The sequence below is a fragment of the Cucurbita pepo genome, chromosome 15, assembly GCF_057944985.1.
Source record: "Cucurbita pepo subsp. pepo isolate OVF chromosome 15, ASM5794498v1, whole genome shotgun sequence".
NCBI classification, from domain to species: domain Eukaryota; kingdom Viridiplantae; phylum Streptophyta; class Magnoliopsida; order Cucurbitales; family Cucurbitaceae; genus Cucurbita; species Cucurbita pepo.
The window spans coordinates 2,701,094-2,728,640 of NC_141812.1; the positions used below are offsets into that span (position 1 = coordinate 2,701,094).

General features: G+C 34.9%; 2 protein-coding genes and 2 pseudogenes across 2 annotated transcripts; 2 read left to right on the plus strand and 2 right to left on the minus strand.

Moving 5' to 3' along the window:
* Window positions 1-398: 398 nt before the first annotated feature.
* LOC111811223 (RING-H2 finger protein ATL52) lies at window positions 399-2,411 on the minus strand. The gene has a single exon (XM_023697980.2). It carries the CDS (start codon window positions 1,678-1,680, stop codon window positions 613-615), a length of 1,068 nt encoding a protein of 355 aa, XP_023553748.2. The 5' UTR covers window positions 1,681-2,411; the 3' UTR covers window positions 399-612.
* Window positions 2,412-9,970: 7,559 nt separating this feature from the next.
* On the minus strand, window positions 9,971-11,565 carry LOC111811153 (protein RGF1 INDUCIBLE TRANSCRIPTION FACTOR 1). Its single transcript, XM_023697902.2, has 4 exons — window positions 11,403-11,565; window positions 11,131-11,328; window positions 10,567-10,782; window positions 9,971-10,488 (listed from the first exon to the last, which is right to left on the minus strand). Exons 1-4 carry the CDS (start codon window positions 11,403-11,405, stop codon window positions 10,267-10,269), a joined length of 639 nt encoding a protein of 212 aa, XP_023553670.1. The 5' UTR covers window positions 11,406-11,565; the 3' UTR covers window positions 9,971-10,266.
* Window positions 11,566-17,550: 5,985 nt separating this feature from the next.
* LOC111776340 (putative gamma-glutamylcyclotransferase At3g02910 pseudogene) lies at window positions 17,551-18,057 on the plus strand (annotated as a pseudogene).
* A 3,730-nt stretch (window positions 18,058-21,787) lies between these two features.
* LOC111776342 (putative gamma-glutamylcyclotransferase At3g02910 pseudogene) lies at window positions 21,788-22,438 on the plus strand (annotated as a pseudogene).
* Window positions 22,439-27,547: the final 5,109 nt, after the last annotated feature.

A 27,547-nucleotide genomic window follows, 5' to 3' on the forward strand; every position in this document is an offset into this window, starting at 1 on the left:
CTAAAACTTATCAAAACATTAAAAAACTGGAAATAAAGTAGATGTACTTACAAACAAATCTTGTAGAAGGGCGTACAGGTTCATATGGGGCATCTTGAAGATGATGATGAGAATCATGAGAGAGCAATCCCTTTCCTTGTCATATGGAGCCCCTGTGCTACAATTATTGGGAAAAAGAAGTGACATGCAAACTTTTTAGCATTGAACAGAGAAAAAGGCTGCAGCTAAAAGGGTTTATTTAAATTGTGCCATTCGATGCATAGTTTTGTTTCTATATACACATCACTCTGTATTCTCATCAATTCAGAAAAACCAAAATTTAACAAAGAAACCCAAATCTCCCAGAAAAATTTCAAAAGTTTTAGAGAGAGACAGAGAGAGATGTCTTATAATCTTCATAGAAGCAATGACAAGGCAGTCAAATAATTGATGGAAGAAGAAAAGTACTGGTGCATCAGACATATTTGTGACAGTTTAATGATGCAACAAAAGCCATGGATGATCTTCACTAAAACCCATAACCAACCATAAAGCAGCTAAACCAAGAACATGGTATAATTTTCATTCCATAAAATCTCTGTTGTGGTTCCTCCTGATTCTGTGTTGTAAGTTTCAGACACGGGCGATTTCCCTGTGTTCTTTTCCATGCCTAATGAGAGAAAATCTTCCACTTGAAAACGATCTCTTAATCGAAACAGGACTCATAACACAATGCAGGATTGTTTTTCTGTGGCTGGACTTGCTGTCTTCTCCCACTGAACATTTGGATGATCCAACATCACCTGAACTTCCTGCTTCATACTCGTCGTCGTTTAGACGTAGAACATCCGCAATAATGATATGATTTTGGCTGCAATGATCCATTGAAATGGACCTTCTAATTTGCTGCAATTCGTCGTCTCTAAGCTCAATGACAGTGTCTCTTTTCTCCAGTACTCCGAGGTCACTGAAGGCACGAACTGAGTTCTTCCCACAATTACTTCTGAAACTTCGTTCTGAATCTTGTGAAACAGCCTCAGGGTCATGTGTCTGAGAAGTCTCTGGCATGGTCTCATTAGTTATGGGATATGCATTGCTTGCAGGAAGGTGAACGGGAGGAGAAGCATCGACAGAGACGATATTAGCACGACATAACGGGCAATTGGAGTGTGATTTGAGCCAAGTATCAATACATTGAAGATGAAAAGCATGGCTGCATTTAGGCAACAACCTAAGGCTATCATCTTCTTGAAACTCACTAAGACAAACAGAGCAATCAGAGCCTTCAACCAACCCATCTCCTCTCTTGTACTTGCAAACCGTAATCGACTTAACCATTGCCTCATCCAAGCCATTTGTGGCAACATGCCATGGTTCATGAAGTGTTGGGTTATGATTATCTTCAAATTCCTCATTTGGGTCATGATTTCCAGTTCCAAACAAGCGATTTGTGTTGCCACAATACTTTGAAATGATGGTGTAATAGCTTAAAAGAAGGAAAGCACTTGCTAGAATTCCAATAATTGCTATAACAAGAGGTGAAAAATTTGGGGATGAATCATCATCAGGAAACTCCAAGGGTGGTGGAGGTGACAACATGATGTAGCACCATTGAGGACAATATACACTACAAAAACCTTGAGAGCAATCTTTGTTGCTCATATAAGGTATCCAAGTCTTAGGGCTGCCATAAGACCCCATCAATATTCTAAGAGGCCCAGATATCAGTTTTTTCAAATCCCTCCAATGCAACAGGAGAGAATTCCAAAGAAATGGGTGATTTCTAGCTAATTAGATCACACGGTTACCCGGAAGCCACCAATTGGTGATTGCGGCATTTCATCAAACACTTGGTGGGCGTAGACAACCCAAAAAGGTGTTTAGCATGAATATCGAAGCAAAAAACACAATATTACCTGAAAATCGCACTCCAATTGAACAGCCCTCAAAAAAATGATGGAAACAAATAAGCAGAACATAAAATTGTGCACTTAACTCCAAGAATTCTTGCAATGGAAAAGGGTGTTTGAAGGAAGAAAGAAATGGGAAATGGGAAAAGAAAGCAGAGCAGAAGAAGTGGGAAGAAGTAGGAAGAAGAGAGGATAATCTAAATGGGTAATCTTCAATATTTCTCTTTTTCTTTTTCTTGTTCTTCATTATCTTTTCCTTTTTCTGTGGCTTGCTTTTGGGAAGAACAGTTTGTTGACTAAGATGAAGATGCTGGTGCAGGAATTTATTAAAGTAATCAATGCTTTTTGGTATGGTTGAAGCTCAATTGCAGAGCGACAGGGAGGGTTTTTCATGGGCCTCCTACCTTTTTACAGAGACGAGAGGATTCATAAATACCCACAAACAAAAAAGCACCAAAATTTGTTGTTCTAAAGCTTCACCTTAGTTATTGCTCGCTCATTCCGGCCGTCAAAGTTGGTAGAGCAGCTCCCGTCTGTATCTAAAAGGCCCCAATGATTGTGACACCAAATGATCCATCTCCTATCATTAAGAGTTATACATCGGCCCGGCCGAGAAGGAAATCAGTCTCATCTCGGTTCCCACATTTAGATGAACACGACTCTACAGAATGAGATATGATATGTCTATTTTGAGCATTAACATGAGATATGATATTGTCCACTTTGAGCATTAACTGTCATCGTTTTGCTTTGGGCTTCTGAGATAGTATTCTTTGATTATAAACTCAACATCATTCTCACAGCACCTATTTCATTTTCTATTTATTTTGGTGGAGATCGATGCGAGTATCGAGTTTAGTGCAGTAATTTTTTCTCGTTCATTATTTTGTTATAAAAAATAGTTATTCTAAAAAAAATTATTTTCAATATAACCTATAAATAAATTAATAATGTTATAACGTCCACCAATATAATTTCTAAAAATTTATATTTTAATATTGCAATATAGTCGTTAACAATTAAAATAATTCTACCACAATAATTTTTAATATTAGTGTCAAAACTAACTCATTTATCTTTTTAATAATAATAATAATAATATATATCACAATCGCACTCTTGATGGTAGTGGACTTGCGATTGTGCGGCACTCACTCTCCAACGACAAGTGAGCTAAGTCAATTCGTTCTTGTGTCGCCTACGGCCAAGCGACGTATGCTCGAGCCTCTGGCCTCGGTTTTAAGAGAAGGTTTTAGAAAACGATGACAGAAAGAGATTTTTTAAAGAGACGTTAGATAAGCAAACAAGAGAGAAATAACAATGGCTTTATATTAAGCAGATGGAGTCTCGGCCATTTGTCCCACTTCTCTCCCCATTTTATCGACGGGTCATTTATCCTTACAAATGGGGTAAGATAATTCGTACTATTATTTAATATTTTCTTTTATTTAATTGAAGAAAAAAATAGAAAATAAAACAGCAAATACAAAAATGAGTAATAACCCCGTACAGACTGGTACGATTCAATTCAACATTTTGTTCGTTCAGATTTGATTGTGTCATAGCTCTATAATTGAAATTAGGTTTATCGTTGGATGAACTACATTGCTTATTAAGATTATTTTTATCGTTGGATAAAATATTAAGATTATTGTTATCGTTTATTTCATTTCAAAATCTATATTTAAAAATATTTACATAATCAATTTTAACACTTTAACTGTCACGTCAAATTATGTTGTAAATAATATTACGTGTATCTTCTAACTTTAGTGATGGATCGTCACGTTAATTTTTACTTTATTTTAATATATAAAAATATTTAATAATGCGTTAATTGATATCTTATCCAATATACGGACTAAAATGAAAGCGTTCAAAGTTGTTTTATATGACTTAGTTGGAAATAAACTTAGATGGAAAATTCTTTTATTTTCATTTTGTGGACCTTAGAAAATTTACTTTTTATTCGTTTTGGTCCTTCAACTTTAGAATAATAGCGGTTTTGGTCCCTCAACTTTTAAAAAGTATTCATTTTGATCGTGGTATTACTAGTTATGTCGTTCTAACACATGTTAATACTCATGTACGAGAAATTTAATATCAATTTGTTAGCTATGAAATTAAAATAATGACAAAAAATAACTTTTTTAAAGTTGATAGGTCAAAATAGAATCTAAGTCGGTCAAAAGTAGGCTATGTGGGATAGAAAAATGGGTTTAGACTACATGTAGGCTATCGAGCTTTGGACTTTGGCCCGGGAGAATACTTATGAGATCCCACATCGATTGGAGAGAGGGACGAATGTGAGCAAGAGGCGGGTTGTGAGATCCTATGTCGGTTGGAGAGGGGAACGAAGCATTTTCTATAAGGGTATGAAAACCTTTCACTTGCAGACGCGCGTTTTAAAAATCTTGAGATGAAACTCAAAAGGGAAAGCCGAAAGAGGACAATATTTGCTAGTGGTGGGCTTGGGTCGTTACAGTACTATATCAAGGTGACAGGATTCGAACCAATGACCTTTTATACCCAAAACAAATGTACTAACCAGGCTGTTGGTACCCCTCGTTTCACCTCCTAGAGTATATAGATTCACTCGATCGATGAACACTCGAACCGGGATGATTATTGGAGTAGCAAGGGAGAATATGTGGTGGGGTGTAAGAAGGAAAGTGATTTGTGAGTGTTAAAGCAAAGGAAGGAGTTTGTATTTGGGAGGGTCAAAAGTACTTTTTGACTAGAGGAAAAGGAGTTTAGACGAAGGTGGGGTTTGCTTAATTGCCCGACTTTGAATTTCTTCTTTTTAGCTAAACGAGTGAGAGGAGCGAAATTTGGCTAGCCACCCAATAAGATAACGCGTGCGTCCAATTCTCCTATGGCATCTCATCATTTTCGGTGTCGTTGTCCTTCTGGTTGTCGTGGCAGGCTTCATTGGAGCCTTTTGGTGCATCAGTTGGCTACTTCTTATTCACCTCGTGGCGATACGTCTTTTCATTGTGCTCCTCGCTTCCTTGGTGGGTTTTATTTACATGGTCACCATTAGAGGCTCGGCTACCTCGAGCCCAATCGGACTTATTTGGAGTACCATCTCGATGACTTCTTTCTACTTCTTAGGCACAGAGTTCAAAGTTCGTTCTAAGTAAGATCTAAAACCTTGAAGTGTAACCAAACATATTACCCAACAAATTACTAAGGGTCAACAATTCTAAAGATCAAATATTAGAATCTCGACTAGAGAACGAACAAACCCTAATTTCCCAAAAGTGGTAAACTGTTTGACAAATACAAGCAAGCCTAAACCCGAACCCAAGCCTATGTCTCATCATCATTATCAGAATTCTCGGACTTATCGGTGAGTTTTTGAGGTGTGAAAATGAATTGATTGACGTAGAAATTTGGGGTAAAGTTGGAGGACATGATTTGTAACGGCCCAAGGACATCGGACGCTATTTTGTTTAATTTCTTTGGTATTATTTTTAATTTCTTTGTTTAGTTTTTTTATATATAATATTATATTTTAATTAAAGTATAGAATAAGCTAACATGTAACTATTAATACATTTTATACTAGTCTATTATACAATACAATGGTTTATATTTTTGTTACTAGAAATATCGGTATTTAGTTGTCTTTAGTTTTATGATAATGTTGAACTATGTTAATATGTTACAATTTTCGCTCGTTTTTTTTATTTACTTATTATTATTATTATTATTTGTAAATAATTACATTGATTTGTATTTGTGTTGTGAACTTTTAATATATTTTATCTAAAATTACATCCAAATAATTATAAATGGCGATAAATAAAACTAAAAAAAAGAAGGTTGAGTTGGGTTGAATTGTGAAAAGTTTCGGGTTGGATTGGGTTACCAATCTAACCAACCCAAACTTTCGGGTTGGGTCAAAAAATCTCCCAACCCGGACCATTTTCCAATATGTTTTGTTCTAACTCACATGCATTTTATGAAAATTTTCAAGAAGCCACTAACTTACTAAAAAAAACACGTTTAACTGTATAGTTCCTATAATTGATTCATTCATGTACTCAGTTATAAAAATGAAACAAGGGGATATTTGTTGGAGGATAAACAAACGTGTGTGTGGTATTGGGCTCTATACAAATGGGCTGAAGTGTGAAAAAACGTGAAAATTTCTAGCCCGGGCCCAGCTTTGGCCCATTTGGTCCATTTTTGTGCTCCTCCCCTACATCTCTAAATTATAATAAATGAGAAGAAAATTTTTAAAGCCTACAATTACAATATGATAATAGAAATTATTATTATTATTTAACCAATTTTGATATAAATTAATTTAAAAGACTAAACTCAATAATTAAATAATCGAATATACAATAAAATCAAACCTAAAGAATTCGGGTCGTATAGGACAAGTTTGTGTTTGATCCCTAAATTTTAAAAAATTACATTTTAGTCCTTGAGATTTACCGTTAGTTGAATAATAAAAATATGATGTAACGTAATCAAGTTCTCATATTTTATTAATTTTAGATTGATTCTAGGTTAAGTCAATTTTTTTACTCTCTCTCTTTCTATCTCGTTTCTCATTCCCTTCAATTTTAACCTTGTGTATGGACCTACGGACCAAGTAACAGCCTCAAGTAGACAATTTCTATGGAGACGTTGGACACCCAAAAGGTAACGGAAGCGTGCAAAGGTTTCCTCGAGTCAGATGGGAGATTGGTCCTCGAGAGTGCAAAGACAGAAGGGAGTTTAGTGCTAATTTCAACTATCCTTCCTCTCCATTTCTGCTGTACCTTTTCAGATTTGAATCTCCTTATAATCAATTCAAGCGTTTGCAAAAATAGTGAAAGGAACATGAACTTCAAAATAGAAACCCGTGTGCAAGGTCTAAAGTGATATTTTTTATAATTTATGGACCAAATAAAAATTTGCCTCAAATTGAGGGACTAAAAGAAAAAAAAAAAGAGGCAATGAATTTGGGAAATTTTGAGTTCTTCATAATTCCCAATTTATAGGATTTGACATATCGATCCAGTTGTTTATGGAAATTACCAAATTTCCCAACAATTTTGTGGAAATTGAATTAGTTGACCAATGGGCTTACACAAAATAATAATAAATGTACACGTGTCGTAATGTGTACCATTCGTACGTTTGAGATTCCAAAATTACCAAAAAGTATATATTTGTTTTAATTGCAAGTTAGTCCTTAATTTGAATGTTTATTTTTATTTGATCCATAAATTTGTTAAAATATCTTATAAATTAACTCTTTTTTAAAATTTTTAAAACAAGAATATGCATTTTTTAAATATAAAATTTAATTTAATTTATAAATTAATTAATTGAAATCTTAGGAATTTATTACATATTTTTTAAAGCTCATTAATTTAATTTATATAATTAGGATAAGTTCTGGTGACCTTCATTGGTCTAGAATGTCATCGTTGACTATTAATCCGCTACTTACAAATCCTACATCACCCAAAATCGAAGAAAGAAAGATAAACAAAAGGAAAGAAAAATGAGTATTTGGCTTCTGAACGCCACAGATGTGAGATTCCAATTAGAAAATGCTCGGTAAATTAACTTGACTCATTTTTTTCATAAGAACCTTTCCATTTTCTGGAGATAATTATTAAGAGGAGCAGTCTCACGTTAGCTAATTAAGAGGAAGATCATGAGTTTACAGGTAAGAAACACTATCTCCATTGGTACGAGGCCTTTTAGGAAAACCAAAACTAAAGTCACGAGAGTTTATGCTCAAAGTGGATAATATGATACTACTGTGGAGGTCTGTGATTCCTAACACGGCCCAATTTGAATACGACGATTGGTAAAGATCGAATATTTACACTTTACGATCCTAGAAGAGATAGTTTAGTAGATAAGGTATCAATTATTATTTGATGGGTCATTGACTTTTTCGACCCTTCTCGACCTTTTATAAAAATAAAAAAAAATTGATGCCAAGTATTCCCGTCTTGCTAAACTAACCATAAATGACACTTTCCACGTTATCTTGTTCCAAAATGAGACATTTATGTCTGTTAGCTTAACAAAGGGTTTTATGTACGTCACCCAAAATTAATAAAATAAAATTATATTAATTATGACAGCCCTTCTCCATCATATCTTCTTTCCTTTTTGGCTTTCTTTAACCCCAAATGGACCCTTTGATAATGATAAATATTGAATAAAAACTTCCCATTTTGTCCCATTAATCTTTCTCTAACCATTACCGTGTGTACGTGTGTTTAAATGTGACACCCGAGTATAGTGGAGGTAGACAAGTGAACCGACCTCATTCGTATGAGATCAGTCTGATAATAATAACGAAGAAATGCTTAAAAGAATTTTATATTGGGTAATTTCTCGAGGAATCTTCTTATGATGCATGTGGCTGAAGATAAAACATGTTGGAATGACTCAGGGTTAAATGTTGGGATCATTAGATGTCAAATATGCGTTGCAAATCCTAATTTGAATCCGAAATGAGTTGTTATATTGAAAAAAATTTGATAATCCCGAAAGCCGATCAACCCAACCCAACCCGTACGTGTTGGGTTGGGTTAAGTTCATATAAACGAGAAATCTATGAATTGGTAGAATCGTGAATCTCTCGTCACAAAATAAAAAATTTTAAAATGTATTCTACATTTTTTTTTTAATTCAGAGACCAAGTAACTTAACCATAGTTAGTTGTCTTAATTTCGTTAGGGTTGAAAGTGGAGTTGTTCTTAAACATCAACTTCATATTCATATTGTTTTTGTTCGTATTCATATATATATATATGAATGAACGAGAGCAGGGAAGTGTAGGTGACCATATACAAGACCGACCAATAAAAATAGGGCATATAATGAGTTGGGATGTTGACCATTTCCGAACATAACCAAAGTTTTAGTAATCTCATGACATCATCGCTTACCAAATTCATTAAAAAAAAAAAAAACTTTAAAGGTGCGAAAACATTTCCGTATCAGACGCATTTTATAAATCTTAAAGAAAAACCCGAAAGGAAAAATCTATAGAGGAAAATATCTGTTAACGGTGGGTTTAGATTGTTACAAATGGTATTATAGACAGACATTGAGTAGTGTGTCAGTAAGGACGTTAAGCCTTAAGGAGGGGGTGGATGATGGGGTCCCATATGAGTTAGAAAGGGAAATAAAACATTCTTTATAAGGGTGTGAAAATATCTCCGTCAACCGCTCGACCACAATGACCTATTATAAATTTTTTTTAATTTTAAATTTTAAAATACGTTAAATTAATTGTAAAAAAAAAAAAAAAAGAAAAAAAAAGCATTCTCCACACGTGTAACTCACATACTGACACTCCCCGGAACATTCACCAAGTTCCTATACACTTCCACGACACGTGTCCTCTTTCTCTCCACTAAACTTCCCTCTTCCCTTCCAACTCAACTAATCCGCTTCGCCACGTGTTCCATGTCTCTCTCTCTTCCCCTTCATACGTGTCTGCTGACTACTCCCCAAAATTCTGCTTACGTCAAAATTTATTTTCCAATAAAATCCAACTCTTAAAATACACTTAAATATTAAAATAAAAAAATCTAGAACACGTGGTAAGTCACGTGTAAGGCAAGTGAATCCCCACGTTAAAGTCGTGAACCTCGGCACGTATTACGAGGACGCATGATTTCAGTCAAATATAAAATTTCTAATATCATACCGTAAAATTAAATAAATAAAAAACATTAATTTTACGGAGTTGACGTGTTGTCGCTGAATCACCACACACCGTTCCTGCTATTTCCACGTCACCCCACTATAATAAATTAAAAAACCAACCGTTTATAAATCGAAACGTGGCATTTAAATGATAGAATAAAATAATATATTATTTACTTTTAATTAAATAAAATTAAAAAATATATATTATATATATAAAATAAAATACTCCTTTCTGCTTGTGGGCGGCTGACCTACTTTTTACAACCTCGGGAATCCAGTGGCTTACCTTTCCATCATCCTCTTATATCACGACACGTGTCCAGACACCCCCCACTGAACCGCCCGCCACCGGTCCTACCCCGGTCCGCCCCCTTATATGAAAATGAAAATAAAAATTAATAATTTACAAATTTTTTTATTTTTTTATTTTTTATTTCATTCCTTGTATAAACATTCCTAAATTACAAACCAAGGAAGAAAAAAACAGTATTTACATCTATAACCCCAAAACTCACGTATAATTATACCATCTATACATTGTTTATTGCTCCCATGCCCACCATCTTTGCTGTATTTGCACATTTTCCCCATTCTTCCTGTTTGTTTCCTTTTCCACCCCTGTATTTACATGTTTTTATGTAATTCAAAATTAAAAATTTATATGAACAGAAAAAAGGTTTTTTTTTTTTTTTCAATATTCGATTATGAGTCCACCCATTGGCGCTCTGTGTGGAATCCCTTTTCTTCGTTTGGCCGTTCTGTAACTAACCAAAGTTGGTGGTGGCGTTGATGGCGTGAAGCTCTGCAGCACCACTCTGTTCTTGTTTCTGCTGCTGCTGTACGACGAAGAATCCTCTGAATCTGATCCCATTGCCGGCCGTTTCTTCACGAATTTCTTCGATATTCCCACAATCTGGAAGAAACCCAGATATCAATTTCTCGAAATCAACGCTATCTCAACAACAAGGCATTGATATGAAACTAAGTTTACCTTGCAACCCAGAGAGCAAAATCGGAAAGAATCGAGAAGGCTGCGCTCGCAGACCTCACAGGTGTTCGTCACGCCTTTGCCTGGCCTTGGCTGTGGCCGTTCGTTCAAGAACACGACCCGCGCGCTGTTGATAATGTAGGTTTGAACGCCGGTAATGTCGAGAACTTTCTGAATCTCTGATACCCTTATGACATCGTGGTACGATGACCTCCTAATCTGCGCCAAAACAGAGCCAGAATCATAAAAACAGAGCAAACCCAGAAAACCCAGTTCGTAATCTAAATTGTAATGGGGTTATGATTGTTCTTGAAGGGGAAATCCCACAAGTTATTTCCCATAAAGCTAAATTTATAGTTTCTAAACGAACCTGAATGGCGTGATGATCTTTGTGATAAAACAGAGCCGGAATCATAAAACAGAGCAAACAGAGCAAACAGAGCAAACCCAGAAAACCCAGTTTTCGTAATCTAAATTAGAGGAGTAATGGGTTTGTTATGAGTGTTCTTGAGGGGAAATCGCACGAGTTCTTACCCAGAAAGCGAAATTTAGAGTTTCGAAACGAACCTGAATGGCGCGATGATCTTTGTGATAAGCGAGGCAGAGAGAACAGAGAGCGCCGTTCATACAATCCAAACAATACATATTACATTCACTCTTATGGGAATCGGCATGAAACTTGCATTGAACGAAGAAGCTTTCACGGAGCAAAGGTTTCAGCCATGGCGGCCATCGGTTATCTTCCTCCTCAAGAACTCCAGCGCCCTGTTTTAACAGAATCCGCCATTGAAATACAAAGAAACCCAGATTTAGAAAAGAACATAAACCCAAAATCATACCATGATTCTTCTGTTCTTGGGGTCGATTGAATGACGAAGAAGAAGAGTGTTCGTGATTTTAGAGAATGGAAGGGAGAGAGGGAAGTGGTTCTTATCTGCGAAAAAAGTCCAAGCCGAAGCAAAAGGGGAAAGATGCGTTGGCCATAAGGAACTCTTCTCCTTCTTTCCTTTATAAATTTGCTTTCATTTTCTTCTTTGCTTTGGTCTTATCGCATATTTTTCTATTCCAACATTATTATTGTATTTTAATTTTTAATTAATTCGCCATTAACACGTATTTTCAACCATTCATTACTTTATTTCCCATCATTAATTACATACTTTGAATTTTCCATCTATTAACTCGGGTAAATTAGAGGTATATCAATAAATTTAAACTATATTTCAATGGAAATGCTACCCGATCTAAGTTAATGAAGGTTGGGAATATCCTGATATTATGAATGACACGTGGGCCTGTTCTCGATGGTATAATTAAGTGAGTTACGATGAGCGACGACACCCTATGATTTGGGATTGCGTCAAGACATGTGGATCATGTTAATTGGAAACCAAGATGACATGATTAGATGCGGCGTTGCATTGAGAGAGGTAAGATCAAGCCGAATGACTTGGTTTATTAGAGGCAAGTCGGTCGTGTCGCATATGATTGAAATGCATGCGCAAGCGGCTGTGTGGTCGAACAAGCTTAGATTCCACACAAGTTGTGTTTAGTGGAGGAAGACAAACCTCGCCTAATGTCCGACAAAGCTAGTGTTTAGTGGAGGAAGACAAACCTAGCCTAATGTCCGACAAAGCTATAAAATCATACGAAAATTAGGTATGGGGGTTGAGTTCGGTTAAGATATGGAGGCTGATGGAAGATGGTTTGGGTTCTGTTGGGATATAAAGCATGATGGAAGATATTTGGTAAAGATTTGATAGAGATATATATGGCAGATATTTGGTAAATGTCTGTATTCATCTTGTATTTTCTCTTTCCTATACTTTGTGTCCATCTTGACCGTTGTTGAGCGATCCTAACCATTGGTATCAGAGTTAACAACTGGTATCAATCGTTCTTCTCAAGGTTCGTTGTGAGTGTGTCAAGATCACTAAGCCACACAATTGAGTGTGTGCGTTGTTGAGCGATCCTAACAATTGGTATGAGAGTTAACAACTGGTATCAATCCTAACCGGTTCTTCTCAAGGTTGGTTGTGAGTGTGTCAAGATCACTAAGCCACACAATTGAAAAAGTAGTACAGGACGTTCCTCATTCACTTTTAGAAGCAACAAGTACATAACGATATTATGTCGTAGTAAATCGTAGACAACGGGTAAAATTGAATCGAAGGTAATGGTTGGAGTTTATAACCCGACTTAAAACGGAGTGAATAATAATATAAAAAAAAAATGCTAAATTACCAAAACCCTTATTTTCATGTCAAGTTAATTAAAAAAAAAATCAAATATTTATTTTTGTTAGAATTATTTTCTCCCATGTTTTATTGATTCAAAGTTGTGGTCTTGTTCAATATTAGGACTTTATTTTTGGAAGTATATATTTGTATTTATTCTTTCAAAAAAAAAAAAAAAAAAAAAAAATAATTTATTAAATATTTTTTGGTCAAATAAGGAACCAACAATGTTTAATTATGAATGGCAATTTAATTAGAGACATGTTTATACCCTAATTTAACAAGTTTTAGCTTTAATTTATCACTAAATTAACATTAAAATTGTCTTAATTCATAAAATTATTTGACCAGAAAATTCGATGATCGGAAAAATCCGATCAACCCAACCCATTATGTACGATTTTGGTTAGATTCTGAACTTATTTAAACTGAGTTTGGTTAAAATAAATGAAAATTTTATGGATTGGTTGGTCATAGAAAACGAATTTATTGTTAATTTTAAAAAATACATTTTTAATTATGATACAATTATACATGTTAAATGAACACGACTGTCCACAGTGGTATGATATTGTCTACTTTAAACATTAGCTTTCATGATTTAATTATAAATCCATGATCATTCCCTAAATTAGTCGATGTGGTACTTTCATCCAATATATATATATATATATATATTATTTATTTATTTATTTATTGTGCAATCACAAGTATTTGGATTAGGTCATAACTTTAAAATGGAATGAGAATAATCAACAAATTGACAAAAGCATTCCAACAAGTTTATTTTTTATTTTTTATTTTAATTCTACACAATAATATGATGTGTTTGGTAATTATTTAATTTTTTTGATTTTATCATATTTTCATCGGCCAAATTCTAAAAATAAAAATAAATTTATTATTTCTTTTTCGACTTAACACAAAGAAATTAATAAATATATGAAGTATTTATAACCTTAATTAAAAAAAAAATGTTTTTAAATCCGAATTTGAAGGACGCTAAGATGAAGGTAAAGGAACGTCAAGGTTGACCTCGTCGAATGTCCAACCATCAGAACGATAGAATGACTCTAACACACACTCCCGAAGCAATCTTACTCAAGTCTGGTTTTACAATGACTCGAACTTAATTCTAATTTAAACTTCAAAGGTACGGGACCGAGCATCATACATTGACATATGGCATTGGCAGGTGAAAGAATTAGGCAACCCACATTGAAGAACGACGGACAAACATTACGAGTCAACTTCTTGAATGTTTTTGTCTTAAAAGACAGTAGCCAAAATGTCTTAAAAGTTGGTACTTACGTGGTGCATTATTGTTGGATTTTGGACCATTTTTTTTTTCAAAAGATGAAATTAATATTTTTGAAATATTAAATACTAAATTTCATCGAGGAGTAAGTAACGTGACCATGTCGTAGAAGATGTAAGAGAATGTCGAGACCATTTTGATAATTTTAATTAATTAATTAATTATTATTTTTTTATTACGAAAAAGACAAGATTTGAGAGGAGTGACAAAAGAGATTAAAAAAATAATATAAATTTGAATTATGACGACATTATTTGTCAACAATCATATACCAAAACCAAAAAAGAAAAGAAATTAAATAATTTTAATTAAAAAAACAATAATTACTTTGGTTACAAATTAATCAATGTCTTTAAATAGTTCTATTTTCATTACAAAAATAATTTTTTTTTATTATTTCAACCCATATTTTCAAACTTTAATAGCTTAATCGTGAATAAGTTCATAGTATAATCGTGACATTATCTGCTACTTAAATTAGTCATTGTTCTCGATGACTTTCTTGAGAGCACAATCGCTCTACAGATTGTGACATCAAACATGACTAATAACGCTCGTGTGAACATGTTTTAACGTGTGGACTTTTCCTTGTCTTAGTCATTTAGGCTCGTCTGTAGATCTCAACTCCAATATGGCATTCTGTGTAAATAAGTCGTCCGGTTCGCTTTCTTTTTTTGAATCATTAAAAGAAAATTAATAATTAAAGACTTAAGTCTACCATTATTAATTTAAATAACTTCTTGAAAATTCAAAAGATAAATATAAAATAATATTTTTTTAAAAAATGTTCATGATTAAATAATATTCAAACCTCAAAAGCGTTGTGGAAAATCAACTTTTTCTTTTAGTCCTATTAAAAAATGTAATGATTAATAATTATGTTCTCTGCATATAATAATTAAAGATATATAATTTAATTTTTATGTATTAAATTATGCTAATTGTGCGTGAAACGAGTTCATCTCTACAACGATCAAGCATGGTTCTTGCCTCCCTCCTTGGAGCTCGTCTATTCCTTGGGTGATCCCTTGCTCTCACGTTCGAGTGTTTGCGGGTAATTAACTGATTGTCTGTTCTTCGTTTACAATGTTTGAAGGGAGAGGAAAGAAAAGATTCTTGACCGATAGCATCCGCCTTTACCGAGTGAAAGAAGGTTCAGGAGAGAAGTCGACTATGCAGCTACACATGACACGAGTTTTTACGTATGTATGAGATCCTGCATTAGTTGAAGAGTGCAACAAAGTATTCTTTATATAAAAGTGTAGAAACCTCTCGTAGTAGACACATTTTAAAACCACGAAGCAATGGTCAATTTTTGTTAGTGGTGGATTTGAGTTGTTACAAATGAAATTAAAGTTAGACACTGAACGATGTGCTAGCGAGAACATTGAGCCTCCAAAAGGATTGATAGTAGACACATTTTAAAATCGTGAGACTGACAGCGATGCATACTAGCTGCTGTTACAGTATAATCAAACTAATTAAGACATATAAAATTTATATGAGTGTGTAGACTTTGTGGCCACCAACGACAAAACAAGTTGACCCAATTTTGTTTGTCGCATATTATAATAATCATAAATAAATAAATAAAGTATATGTTTTTTTTTTTTTAAATTAATTTTCATTATCTTAATGAATGACTTACTCTATTTTTTAAAAGGAAGGTAACAAAGAATACTAGAAGAGAGAGATGCAAACGTAGAGCGGTTAATAAGGGTCATGAGTAGAACAACGAGCTAAGAGAGATGGGAGTGTTGGCCTCGAAACTTAATGTCCGTCCGGATGTTTAGGTTAAGTATAAAATATGTTCCAACTCGACTTAACCCAGTTCACGAACATCCATAATAAAAAAAATTTAATCAAAATAATCCGTATTAAATAATAAATCTAATCTAATCCGAGATATATAGATTGAGCTAGTTTAGATTGTTCCGGTAGGTTGAACAATAAAAAATCTGCCAATCAAATTGAGAATGGGCCTTGATGAAAGCCCAATTATAATTTTGGGCATGTAGAAAACGAAACCCAGCATTGATTGAGAATGGGCCTTGATGAAAGCCCAATTATGATTTTGGGCTTGTAGAAAACGAAACCCAGCATTGATTGAGAATGGGCCTTGATGAAAGCCCAATTATAAGTGGGCTTGTAGAAAATGAAACCCAGGATTGATTGAGAATGGGCCTTGATGAAAGCTCAATTTAAGTTTGGGCTTATAGAAAACGAGACCCAGTATTGATTGATATTCGGCCTTGATGAAAGCCCAATTATAATTTTGGGCTTATAGAAAACGAGACCCAGTATTGATTGATAATGGGCCTGAATAAAACCCAATTATAATTTTGGGCTTTAGAAAACCAAACCCAGCATTATTTGAGAATGGGCCTTTATGAAAGCCCAATTGTAATTTTGGGCTTGGAGAAAACAAAACCCAGCATTATTTGAGAATGGGCCTTTATGAAAGCCCAATTGTAATTTTGGGCTTGGAGAAAACAAAACCCAGCATTATTGAGAATGGGCCTTCATGAAAGCCCAATTGTGATTTTGGGCTTGTAGAAATGAAACCCAGGATTGATTGAGAATGGGCCTTGATATAAGCCCAATTAAATTTTTGGGCTTGTAGAAAACGAAACCCAGCATTGATTGCTAATGGGCCTTGAAAGCCCAATTATATTTCTGGGCTTGTTGAAAACCAAACCCAGCATTTATTGATAATGGGCCCAATTGTATTTTGGGCTGGTAAAAACGAAACCTAGCGCATTTTTTTTTTAATTAAATGTCTTTTTTGTCAATATTTTTTTACATTTCTATTTCCAGATTTAAATTATTTTTTTTCTTTTTTATTTCCAAATACTCCTCCACAATTAATTCTCTCTTTTATGTTAGTTTTAAAATATATATATATATATATATATTATTAGGATACGTATATTTATTTTATTCTTATTTAATTTCATAATTTTTATTTTTTTTATTATTTATTAAAAGTAAAATTAATTTTTTTTTTTAAGGTAATATCCCAAAATATACTTAGAAAAAAAATTTACAACCGAGCAATTAAATCCATTAACAAAAAAATTTTCAACCCGACTCAAACTACAAACTCTCAATGAACGTATATGCTGCCCATTACTGCAAACTCTCACCATTTGAAACTATCTGTTTTTTCAATGACAATGAAACTAGTTGAACGGTCACTTGTAGATACATGTATGAATAGATGTAGGTAGGTTCATTGGTTTCATAATCAATTAGGTACATGACTTTTGGATAATCAATGGTGTTGGGGAATGTCCCAAATTACCTATATATATGTACGTTGTCATGAGTGAAAGATGCAAAAAATCGATTAAGCCTTCCTTCCTAGTTATACAAACTTCTTTTCTCTGAAAGAATTCTACCAAATTTCTCTGGTGTCACCAACCGAACGCCATGGAAGACACAGACCCAAAACGACACCGGATTTTCACTTACGGCACATTAAAAAGAGGGTTACCAAATCACAGCTTAATGCAGGAGCTCATCCACCAAAACCACGCCATTTTTCTCGGCAGCTATTCCACCCACTTCTCCTTCCCACTCCTCCTCGGCCCTTCTGCAATTCCTTATCTCATCAATCTCCCTGGTTCCGGCCGCCCGGTCCGCGGCGAGCTGTACGCCATGTCCGATCGTGGGCTCGCTCTGATCGACGAGTTGGAAGAAACCCGCGTCGGCTACTATGATCGCTTGCCGGTTCAGCTCGTTGGAGGCGGGAACGGCGGAGACACGGTGGTGATCGGAGCTGAGTGCTATTTTGCTGGAAAGGGAAATTGGGAAGGGCTGTGGAGTGGGGAAGATAGAGAGACATTGGAGGAGTATACGGAGCTGGAGGCTATGCAGTATGCGGGGAAAGTTCAAAGATCGAAGCTTTTTCCATTCGGGTTGGATTCGAAAATTTGATGAGGTTTGAAGGGTAGTTTTGGAAGTTTAAAAGTTTCTCCCCAGTTCGATGAGATCAGATCTCTCAAACGAGCTATAATTAATGTTTAGAGTATAAATGAAACGAGTGGTACAAATTGTTGCTTTTGGAATTAATAAGAATATAATAACTTAGTATATAAGATTAAAAATCCAATGAGCTATAACCGGATAAATTCATAGTATGGTTGTGACATTTTTCTCATTTAAACTAATCATCGTTCTTGATGACTTTTTCGAGAGCACAATTACTTCATGAATTGCAATAAGAAACGTGACTAATAACGCTCATGCGAACATGTTTCACACGTATGGACTTTTTATCGTCTTAGTTATTTGGGCTGTCGGTAAGCTTCAGCTCCAAAATGTCATTCTATGTAAATACGTCGGCTCTCTTTTCCAATCATTAAAAAAAACTAATAATTAAGTACTCAAGTTGTAAAGAAGTCTTGAAAGATAAATGTAAAACAAATTTTTTAAAAGAAAGTTGATGATTAAATAATATTTAAACCTCAAAAAAGCTTTTGTGGAAAATTAAATTTCCTTTAATACTATTAAAAAAAGTAGTTTTAAAATAGAATTTAATGATTAATAATTATTGTAATAATCCCAAAAAAAAAAAAAAAAAAAAAAATCCGAGATTGCTTAAGTTGAGAAGTGGGGAGTTACCTTCGGAGATTTCTTACTTCCTCTTATCATCTCACTTGAACGATTCGAAGTCAGTCGAAAAATACATTTTTTGATGACTCCAGGCCGATATTTCCACTTATCCGACTTGAATATGTTAAACTCGGACTCTTTCCTACTAGTTTCAACTCTTCAAAAACGTTTAGTATAAGTATATTTCTAATTTAAATTTTTGGAGCAAAATTTAAATTATTTGGACCAAAGTTTAAATTATTTTCTCCAAAATTAGGTTTAACTAACTTAGGTTGTCCGTAGTTAGTTTATATTATTTTATGGAATCAATTTCCACTTTAGAATTCTGATTGATAATTGGGTTGCTTAGGTAGAATTAAATTTCAGAGACAAGCGTTAAGGTAGGATCAAGCATCAAAGGATCGTAGTAGCTTCAGTCTAGGCTAACGAAGTAAGTGACTCTACTATCGGCTCGATCAAAACAATTGTCTTATGGATAGTGATACGTTCTCAGTGACCACTACACGTGTCATGTGTTTGATATGATTTGTTTATGATGATATGGTGTGTTATGATGCTATGATATGTATGATAACGTGATATGTTATAATGACATGAGATGTATGACGATATAACACGTTATGATGATATGTCATGCTATAATGATATATTTGTATGAAATGCTCTGTTGCACTACAACATGAATATGCTTGGCAATGAAGTGTATTGCATGCTATGCCATGTATGACAATGAGGAGTTTTCTAACACATAACCTCTAAGTAATGATATGATTGATGTAACGTAGGAAAGCTTATACATGCATGCTATCTAGGGTAATATGTGAGGAATGTATGAATTGTGCCACATAAATGTTTTAAGGTGAAGAGTATAGTATATTCACTTACATCGAGATACTTTTCCTTTTATGATGAGTACGGACTCATACACTATGATAATGAGATGACCATCATGCTTTACATGATGCATGATGATCATTGTACCTCCGGACATCGAGCTACAACCAGCTAGCTAGACAATACAGGCCCAGGGGGTGTGCGAGCCAGCTTGGTGAACCCACATTCGCACATGTGGGTCATGGGTAGGAAAGTAGTGCACATCCAATTTGTTCAAACTGAAGTCACCTAAGAGACTCATTTTAAATGATAGGTCCCTATTCATGATTGCAACTGGTTGCATTCACTAACCCCAAAGATGGGGTCACTTACTGGGTTGTTTGCATTCCTTGACCCAGGGTCACTTACGGATTATTTCTTAAAATACATAAGTCATGTGCTACTCTCATATACTAGGTAAAGACAAGGCATCCCTGTACGGTTGATGGCGGCATCACATCAAAGACTATGGAACCTACATAGGGTAGTTGCATTTATTTTCGTAGATCTTGGGTTAGTATTCTTCTATGACACCGTTTTATGAAGTTGGTTTTAAATGAATGTTTCCACATAAAGAATTTAGGTCATACGTATGGTAGCGACTCTAAGTCCCTAGAAAATTAGGATAATACTAGTAATTTACTCATATAATAATACTTGTCAACCCGTGCATAATTCAACCGATTAATTAAGATATATATTTTAAAATTTGAATTTATGTATTAAATTATGCTGATTGTGCATGTAACGAGTTCCTCTCTACAACAATAATGATCGACTATGTAGCTACTCACGACACAAGTTTTTCTTTATATGTGAGATCCCACATCGTTGGAGAGGAGAACAAAATATTCCTTATAAGGGTATGAAATCTTTCCATAGTAGACACGTTTTAAAACCGTGAGGTTGATGACGATACGCTACAAGTCAAAGCGGACAATATGTGCTAGCGGTGAGCTTGTGGTGTTAAAAATGGTATCAGAGCCAGACATCTGACGGTATGTCAACAGGGACGCTAGGTCCCTAAGAGAGTGGATAAGTAGACACGTTTCTAAACCGTGAGGTTGATGACGAAACGTAATGAGCTAAAACATATTATAAAAATTATTTGAGTTTTTATTGGGTAAAAAAGTTAAAAAAAATTGGAGAAAGTTGGAAAGCAAGTGGGTAGACTTTGTGGCCACCAACGACAAATCAAGCTGACTCAATTTTGTTTGTCCATATGCAATCCTTCTCTTTATAAATAAATAAATAAATTATATGGTTTTTCTAATTAATTGGCCTATTTTTTTTTTTTTTTATTCCCATTCTTTTATAACGAAGGCCCACCTCAGAGCCCAACATAGTTTTGGGCTGAACAAGTACATGCCTGAAAAGAACCAAACCGAGCCAGTTTCGACCCGAATGAACCCTTGACACAAGCTCTCGTGACTTTGATTTGGGTTTATCCAAAAGGCTTCAAACAAATAAAGAGAGTATTCTTTGATTATAAAGCCATGATCATTTATTAAATTAACCTATGTGGGACAATCCTCAACAATCATGGTACTAGAGCATATTGTCCAAAATAATACTTATGTTCAAAGCAAAACCACGAGAGCTTTATGTTCAAGTGAATAATATCATACCATTGTGGAGAGTCGTGATTTCTAACACGGTATTAGAGCCATACCCTAAACTTAGCCATGTCAATAAAATCCTCAAATGTCGAACAAAGTATTGTGAGCGTCGAAGGTATAGTAAAAAAGTGACTAAAGTATTGAACAAAGGGTGTACTTTGTTCGAAAACTCCAAAAGAAAAATCGAGTCTCGATTAAGGGGAGGCTGTTCGAGGGCTCCATAGGCCTCAGGGGGGCTCGAGAGGAGGATTGTTGAGAATTGTCCCACATTGGTTAATTTAGGTAATGATCATGACTTTATAAGTAAGGAATACTATCTCCCGACCTTCTTGAAAGCCTAAAGCAAAGTGATGAAAACATATATTCAAAGTGGACAATATCATAACATTTTGGAGAGTCGTGATGAAATTGGGAGTGAAAAACCCCGATTTTCAGGAGGAGTTCAATGTAGTCGGATGGGAGGGAACCACGTATCAAGCCCCGACCCGAACTTATTAATGATTTTTATTTTTACAATATATATTTAAGAAGTTAGGAATTGAGAGGCATTTGCAATTGCAATGGCAAACGCAACGGAAAACGAAGGCCCAAAACGACGCCTGATCTTCACCTACGGCACACTAAAAAGAGGCTTCCCAAATCACAACCTGACAAAGGATCTCATCGACAATAACGACGCCGTTTTCCTGGGCAACTATTCCACCCAATTTTCATTCCCTCTCATAATCGGACCTTATGGTGTTCCTTACCTCATCAATCTCCCCGGTTCCGGCCGCCGCGTCCGTGGCGAGGTGTACGCCGTCTCAGATCGTGGTCTCATCAGGCTCGACGAGTTGGAAGGCACCACCGTTGGCCATTACGACAGGCTGCCGGTTCTCGTCGTCGGCAACGACGGCGACACGGTGGGGATCGCGGCGGAGTGCTATTTCGCCGGAAGGGGAGTTTGGGAAGGGCTGTGGAGCGGGAAAGACGGAGAGGAACTGGCGGAGTATACGGCGAGGGAGGCATTGAAGTATGTGAGGAAGGACCAACGATCCAAGCGTCGTCCACGAATTTAGTTTGGGAGAATTGTGGTTGAATTGGAAAATTCGATGAATTTTCAAGGGTGTTTTGGTAATTTAGTCTGTTTTGATCTCTATTGGGCCGGATCTCACATGTGAAGCCCATATATCTAAACCTTTCGGAAAAGGCTAAAACTAAAAATAATAAATTAAATTACAAAAATAATAATTCTTTTTATTGAAATATGTATAATAAACAATAGGTTATAAATTATATAATATTGTCTGATAGATAATAATTATTATACAAAATTTAATTATTAATAATAGTTGACATTAATATAATATTTAGTTGAGAATTAAAAATATGATTTATTAAAATTTACTATTAAATATAGATCTAAAAAAACGAATACACGTTATTCAAACCAATACTCTCATTTGAATCGTGAGAGCGGAATAAAGAATGAACAAGGAATATAAAAGTGTTTATTTGATCAATATTTGAAAGTTAAGACATGAGAATAAGTATTTTTTTTTATATCCGTGTCTGACGGGCATTTGATTCCCTTTCAATAACACGGGCTTTCTAATTTTTTTTCTTTATTTTTATTTTCGGATTTTAATAAATTTATAATCAAACAATTTATATAAAATTTATGTAAATGCTATGTTTGTAAATTTATTTCAAACATAATAATAGGATCGTAAAAATAAATAGGTGAAAATTGAAAAAAAAATGATATAATTTATCAAAATTTCGAAAAAGATCCTATTATAAGGACTATGACTTAAATGCAGAAATCTAACCATTGTGACTTCGTTTCCACGACATTCTCACCTAATATCGTTATCCTTACATGAGAGTCTTGCCATTACTTTAGATACGATTCATGCATGCACGCATGAGCTGATAGGGTGGACTTGTATATCCTAGACTTGACTACGGGCTAATGCATGTTCACGCTGCTAAAAACTAATAGAAAAAAAGGAATGCACATCGTATCACGGTGTATGTGCCCGTATAAAACATCCTGGAGAGGTGTCCTGTGCTTGTGACATATAACATGCATTAGGTCCCATAATTTAAAATCATAATACATGGTTATAATGCACACCATACTTTCATTCTTGCATGACAGAACTGTTAGGTTATGGAGCTTGCCGCTTATTTAGCTTGGTTAAGGGTTATATCCGTTAAAAGCTATATATAGTAAATAATTATATATAGTAGAGGGTTAAATCTGGTAAAACTATATATGGTAAATAATTATACGTAGTAGATGGTTAAATTTGGTAAAACTATATATAGTAAACTGAACTATATATATATCCTGTCCCGTACAGCTTTGAAAATGTACTTTCTATTCTCATATTCTCTTTTACGGTACATACTTGAAGTCATCGATACAAACTAGCCAGAGTTCGCCTTGCATTTTCTCTCTCCTATTCTTTGTGTTCATCTAGATCGAGTGTGTGCGTTGTTGTGCGACCCTAACAAGAACTCTTATATGAGATATGCATACGCATATAAATGACATTTCTTTCACTTTTATTAGACATGTCTCAACAATGTCTCATAGGGATAACATGAATATGGTATCATAACATACATGACATAACATACTAAAAATACATGCTATCACATAATACTCGTAACATTATAATCACAATCAACATCACATAATCATATTATAACATCAGAAAGTGGCATGTAAATGAGGTATAAAGTACGTGTCATTCATACATCATTCAAGTCATCCAACTAAGCAAGAAGATGTTCCAACATTAAGTCCACTTACCTTGTTGGCTATAGTAGAAATCATTAAATTTTTTAGTTGACTATGTATACTGTATTGATATACTTTACTACTGCTAGTAAGTAATCATGCTATGACGGTGGATGGGAGGTTTGGGTGTCTACGCTTCGAGAGTTGGATGGATGTTATCATCCTGTTAAGCATATGTGATCGTATGTGTCTACGCTTTGAGAGCTGGATGGATGTTATCGCCCCGTTAAGCATGTGTGATTGTATGCATGGTTAGTTGTACATTAGCTCTAGGTGAATGATTGTGTGATCCCTCCCTATCGAGAATGAACAGTAGGATCGACTTAAGTCTAGGGTGAGAACATGGCTAGGTCGGGACTAGAATGGAATGCCTCCAGATGTCTAAGCTCATTGGAATCGTGAGGGATGATCAGAGGGTGAGACCCTACTGCTCCTGACCATCACAGATTTGGGGAGTTGGAATTGATGAAACTGAAGATTTGAGTCCCTATCAAAATCGCCAAATCACCTTGGAGACCTACTGGACCACCTCGGCATCTCTAGAAGATGAAGAAAGATTTCTAGGCCGACAGTAGCCGATATGGCGTCCAAAAAGCTTCCAGTTCCCTTCCCACTTTGCTGCGGTACCGTCAAGTTAGACATGATGCTGGTTAGGGTCGTGTTACTCAGTGGTAGATCGATTACTCTACATGGTAGATCTATCCTGCGGTAGGACATTGATTGTGCGGGTAGTTAGTGGTTACCCTGCACGAAGGAACCATCCTATAGGAGAGCATTGACCATGCAGGTAATCGATTGAGCTGACATGTACTGGGGGTAGTGCCACTACGCCTTGAGCGAATTCATGGCCTGTGGGACGGGTTTGCCAACTAACTCCCTCATCGATGATAAGCAGACAAGCACTCACCATGGTGTCCCTCACCTGGTGCAGAGTTATTTAGGGTTGTGCTTCATCCTCAAATGTCGGATACCGCTACGAAGGCTAAGTCTTCTACGCAGGTTTGTGTATCAAGAGTGTTGAATCTCTAAGCTAGTGCTTCCCTGCTAGGTGAAGGGAAATAAATGTATGCAAAATCAGTCCCTCAAAACTCACCGTTCTTGACGTTCACCAAAATTTCAACTTTCATTCCGATTCTACTTCAGCTTCTTCACGAAAGTTGTGCAAAATTCCCTCAATAACAACATGTCAAAATTTTCGAACATAATTTTAAAAAAATCTCTCGAATCCGAAGCATCTATTCTTGATGGTTTTAGTCGATACAAAAGTTCATACCTATTCTCCACACCAAAGAGTTCATAAAATACAAGGAAAAGGAAAAGAGCAAAATTGTTGAAATTTTAGCGTATATTGTATGTATACGTCAGTCTGATGTTAGAAGAGGAAATAAAAAATAAAATATATTTTCTATAAAAAAATAAATAAAGTTCCACTAACCAAACAGCACCACATGCGCACACATCCCATCTATTCACACCATAGAGTACATTATATTGCATCCACGAAATTCATTTTAAAATTTAAATTTTCCATCATTAATACTTTAACGATTATATATTTAATAAAAAATTATTAACTATTTCCATATGATTACATCCTTATTCTTCATTGACGGTATCGATGGACTTTACTGTTTCTTCCCAACTAAAATTAAAAAGACTGTCTTAGATCGAGATGTCGATTCGCTTCCACTCCAAATGAGATGTGAAATTGGTAACTCCTTATTTCAACCTTTCGACCCTTCCTCTTTTTTAATCGAAGCTCGACTCTCGTCATTCTAACAATTACCTCAGTTTACGCCCAGGTACAGTAATGGGAAATCGTGTTACAGTTAAGGCCAACTTCAACTCACCAAACCAAGATTCATCTCGTATCGTGATTATGGACTCACACAAAGATTTGGGTAGTAATTGGCATGTATTAGGTAATATATATATATTATAAATTATTGTAATTTGTTTTTGACATTTTCTAGAAGCACTTTAAAATTATTTTAAATATTGTATTTTTAAATGAGGAAAAGTGCTTTTTGACTTGAAATGCTTTTGTCGTTTCTAAAATGACCTAAAAAACATTACAAGAAAAAGAAAAAGGTCTTTTTAAGTTTGATTTTTTAAATAATAATGATAAAAACCGCGAGAACTTTATCAAATAACGTATTTCAAAAGTTTTTAAAACTATGATCATGTGTTTATGAATAAGGAATACATCTCTATTGGTATGAAGCCTTTTGGGAAGCTCAAAGCAAAACCATGAGAGCTGATACTCAAAGCGGACAATATCATACCATTGTAGAGAGTCGTTATTCCTAACATGGTATTAGAGCTATGCCCTTAACTTAGCCATGTTCATAGAATACTCAATTGTAGAACAAAGAAGTTGTGAGTCTCGAAGGTGTAGTCAAAAGTAATTCAAGTATCGAACAAACAGTATACTTTGTTCGAGGACTCCAGAAAAGGATTCGAGCCTTGATCGTTGAACTTAGCCATGTCGAACAAAGAAGTTTTGATCCTCGAAGCAAGTGTCGAACAAAGGGTGTAGTTTGTTCGAAGACTCCAGAGAAAGAGTCGAGCCTTGATTAAGTGGAAAAGCCCAAAACAAAACCATGAGAAAGTAGACAATAAAAATAAAAATACCATGGAGAGTCCTTATTCCTAAAAACAAAAAGTGTTATCTCAAAAATATTACTCACTCTTTGCTTTTAAGTGGAAGACTATCTCCACAGACAAACACAAGTTCTATTCTCGTAATCGCTCTCGTTCATATTCAATCTCGATCAATTAATATACCTCATTTACTCGGGTTTCACATTTACAAACTCTCGTATATTCAAATATATATATATTTTTTTGAGTGTTGTATTGTAGGCATGTGAGTACCCACTAATATAAACATATATAATACTTGTTTCCACCAATGTTTGTGTCCAAATGTGGAGATTGCTGGCTTTCACTTTGGGAGAGATAAGATTTGGTTGAGTGGACACCAAATCAACTAATGTTTTCAAACCTTCAATTCATGGCATTAAAACAAATACATATTATTCAATAATATATTCTCAAATCAAGGTAATGGATAGAGGTTTATTTTAAACATCAACACTTTTGGCCAATCAAACTTCAAATCATTAATTTAAACAGCCAATTTTTTCATAATCCCAATGGTGGATTATGCTTTCTATTTCATATTTCATATTAACCATTCTTCTCAAAAGTTTGAGCTGACTCGATGTCACTTTAACTACTACTATTCAATTGATATAATTGACGGGTTTATTGAAATTGGTGTGACACCTGAGTACAGGAGAGGTGCATGAATGAACTGGATTAAATAGTTAAGAAAAAGCTTAAAAGGTGCACATTTCTTATCCATAACTGAATCATAGGAGCTCTAAAGTTAAACATGTTTTGTTTGGAGAAATTCTATTTTGGTTGATCTTGGGAATTTCAAGAGTATTTAGGTGAATGAAGATAAAACATGTGGAATTGACTGGGTTAGCTTGTGGGAATGAGGACAACTTTGGTTTTGGTT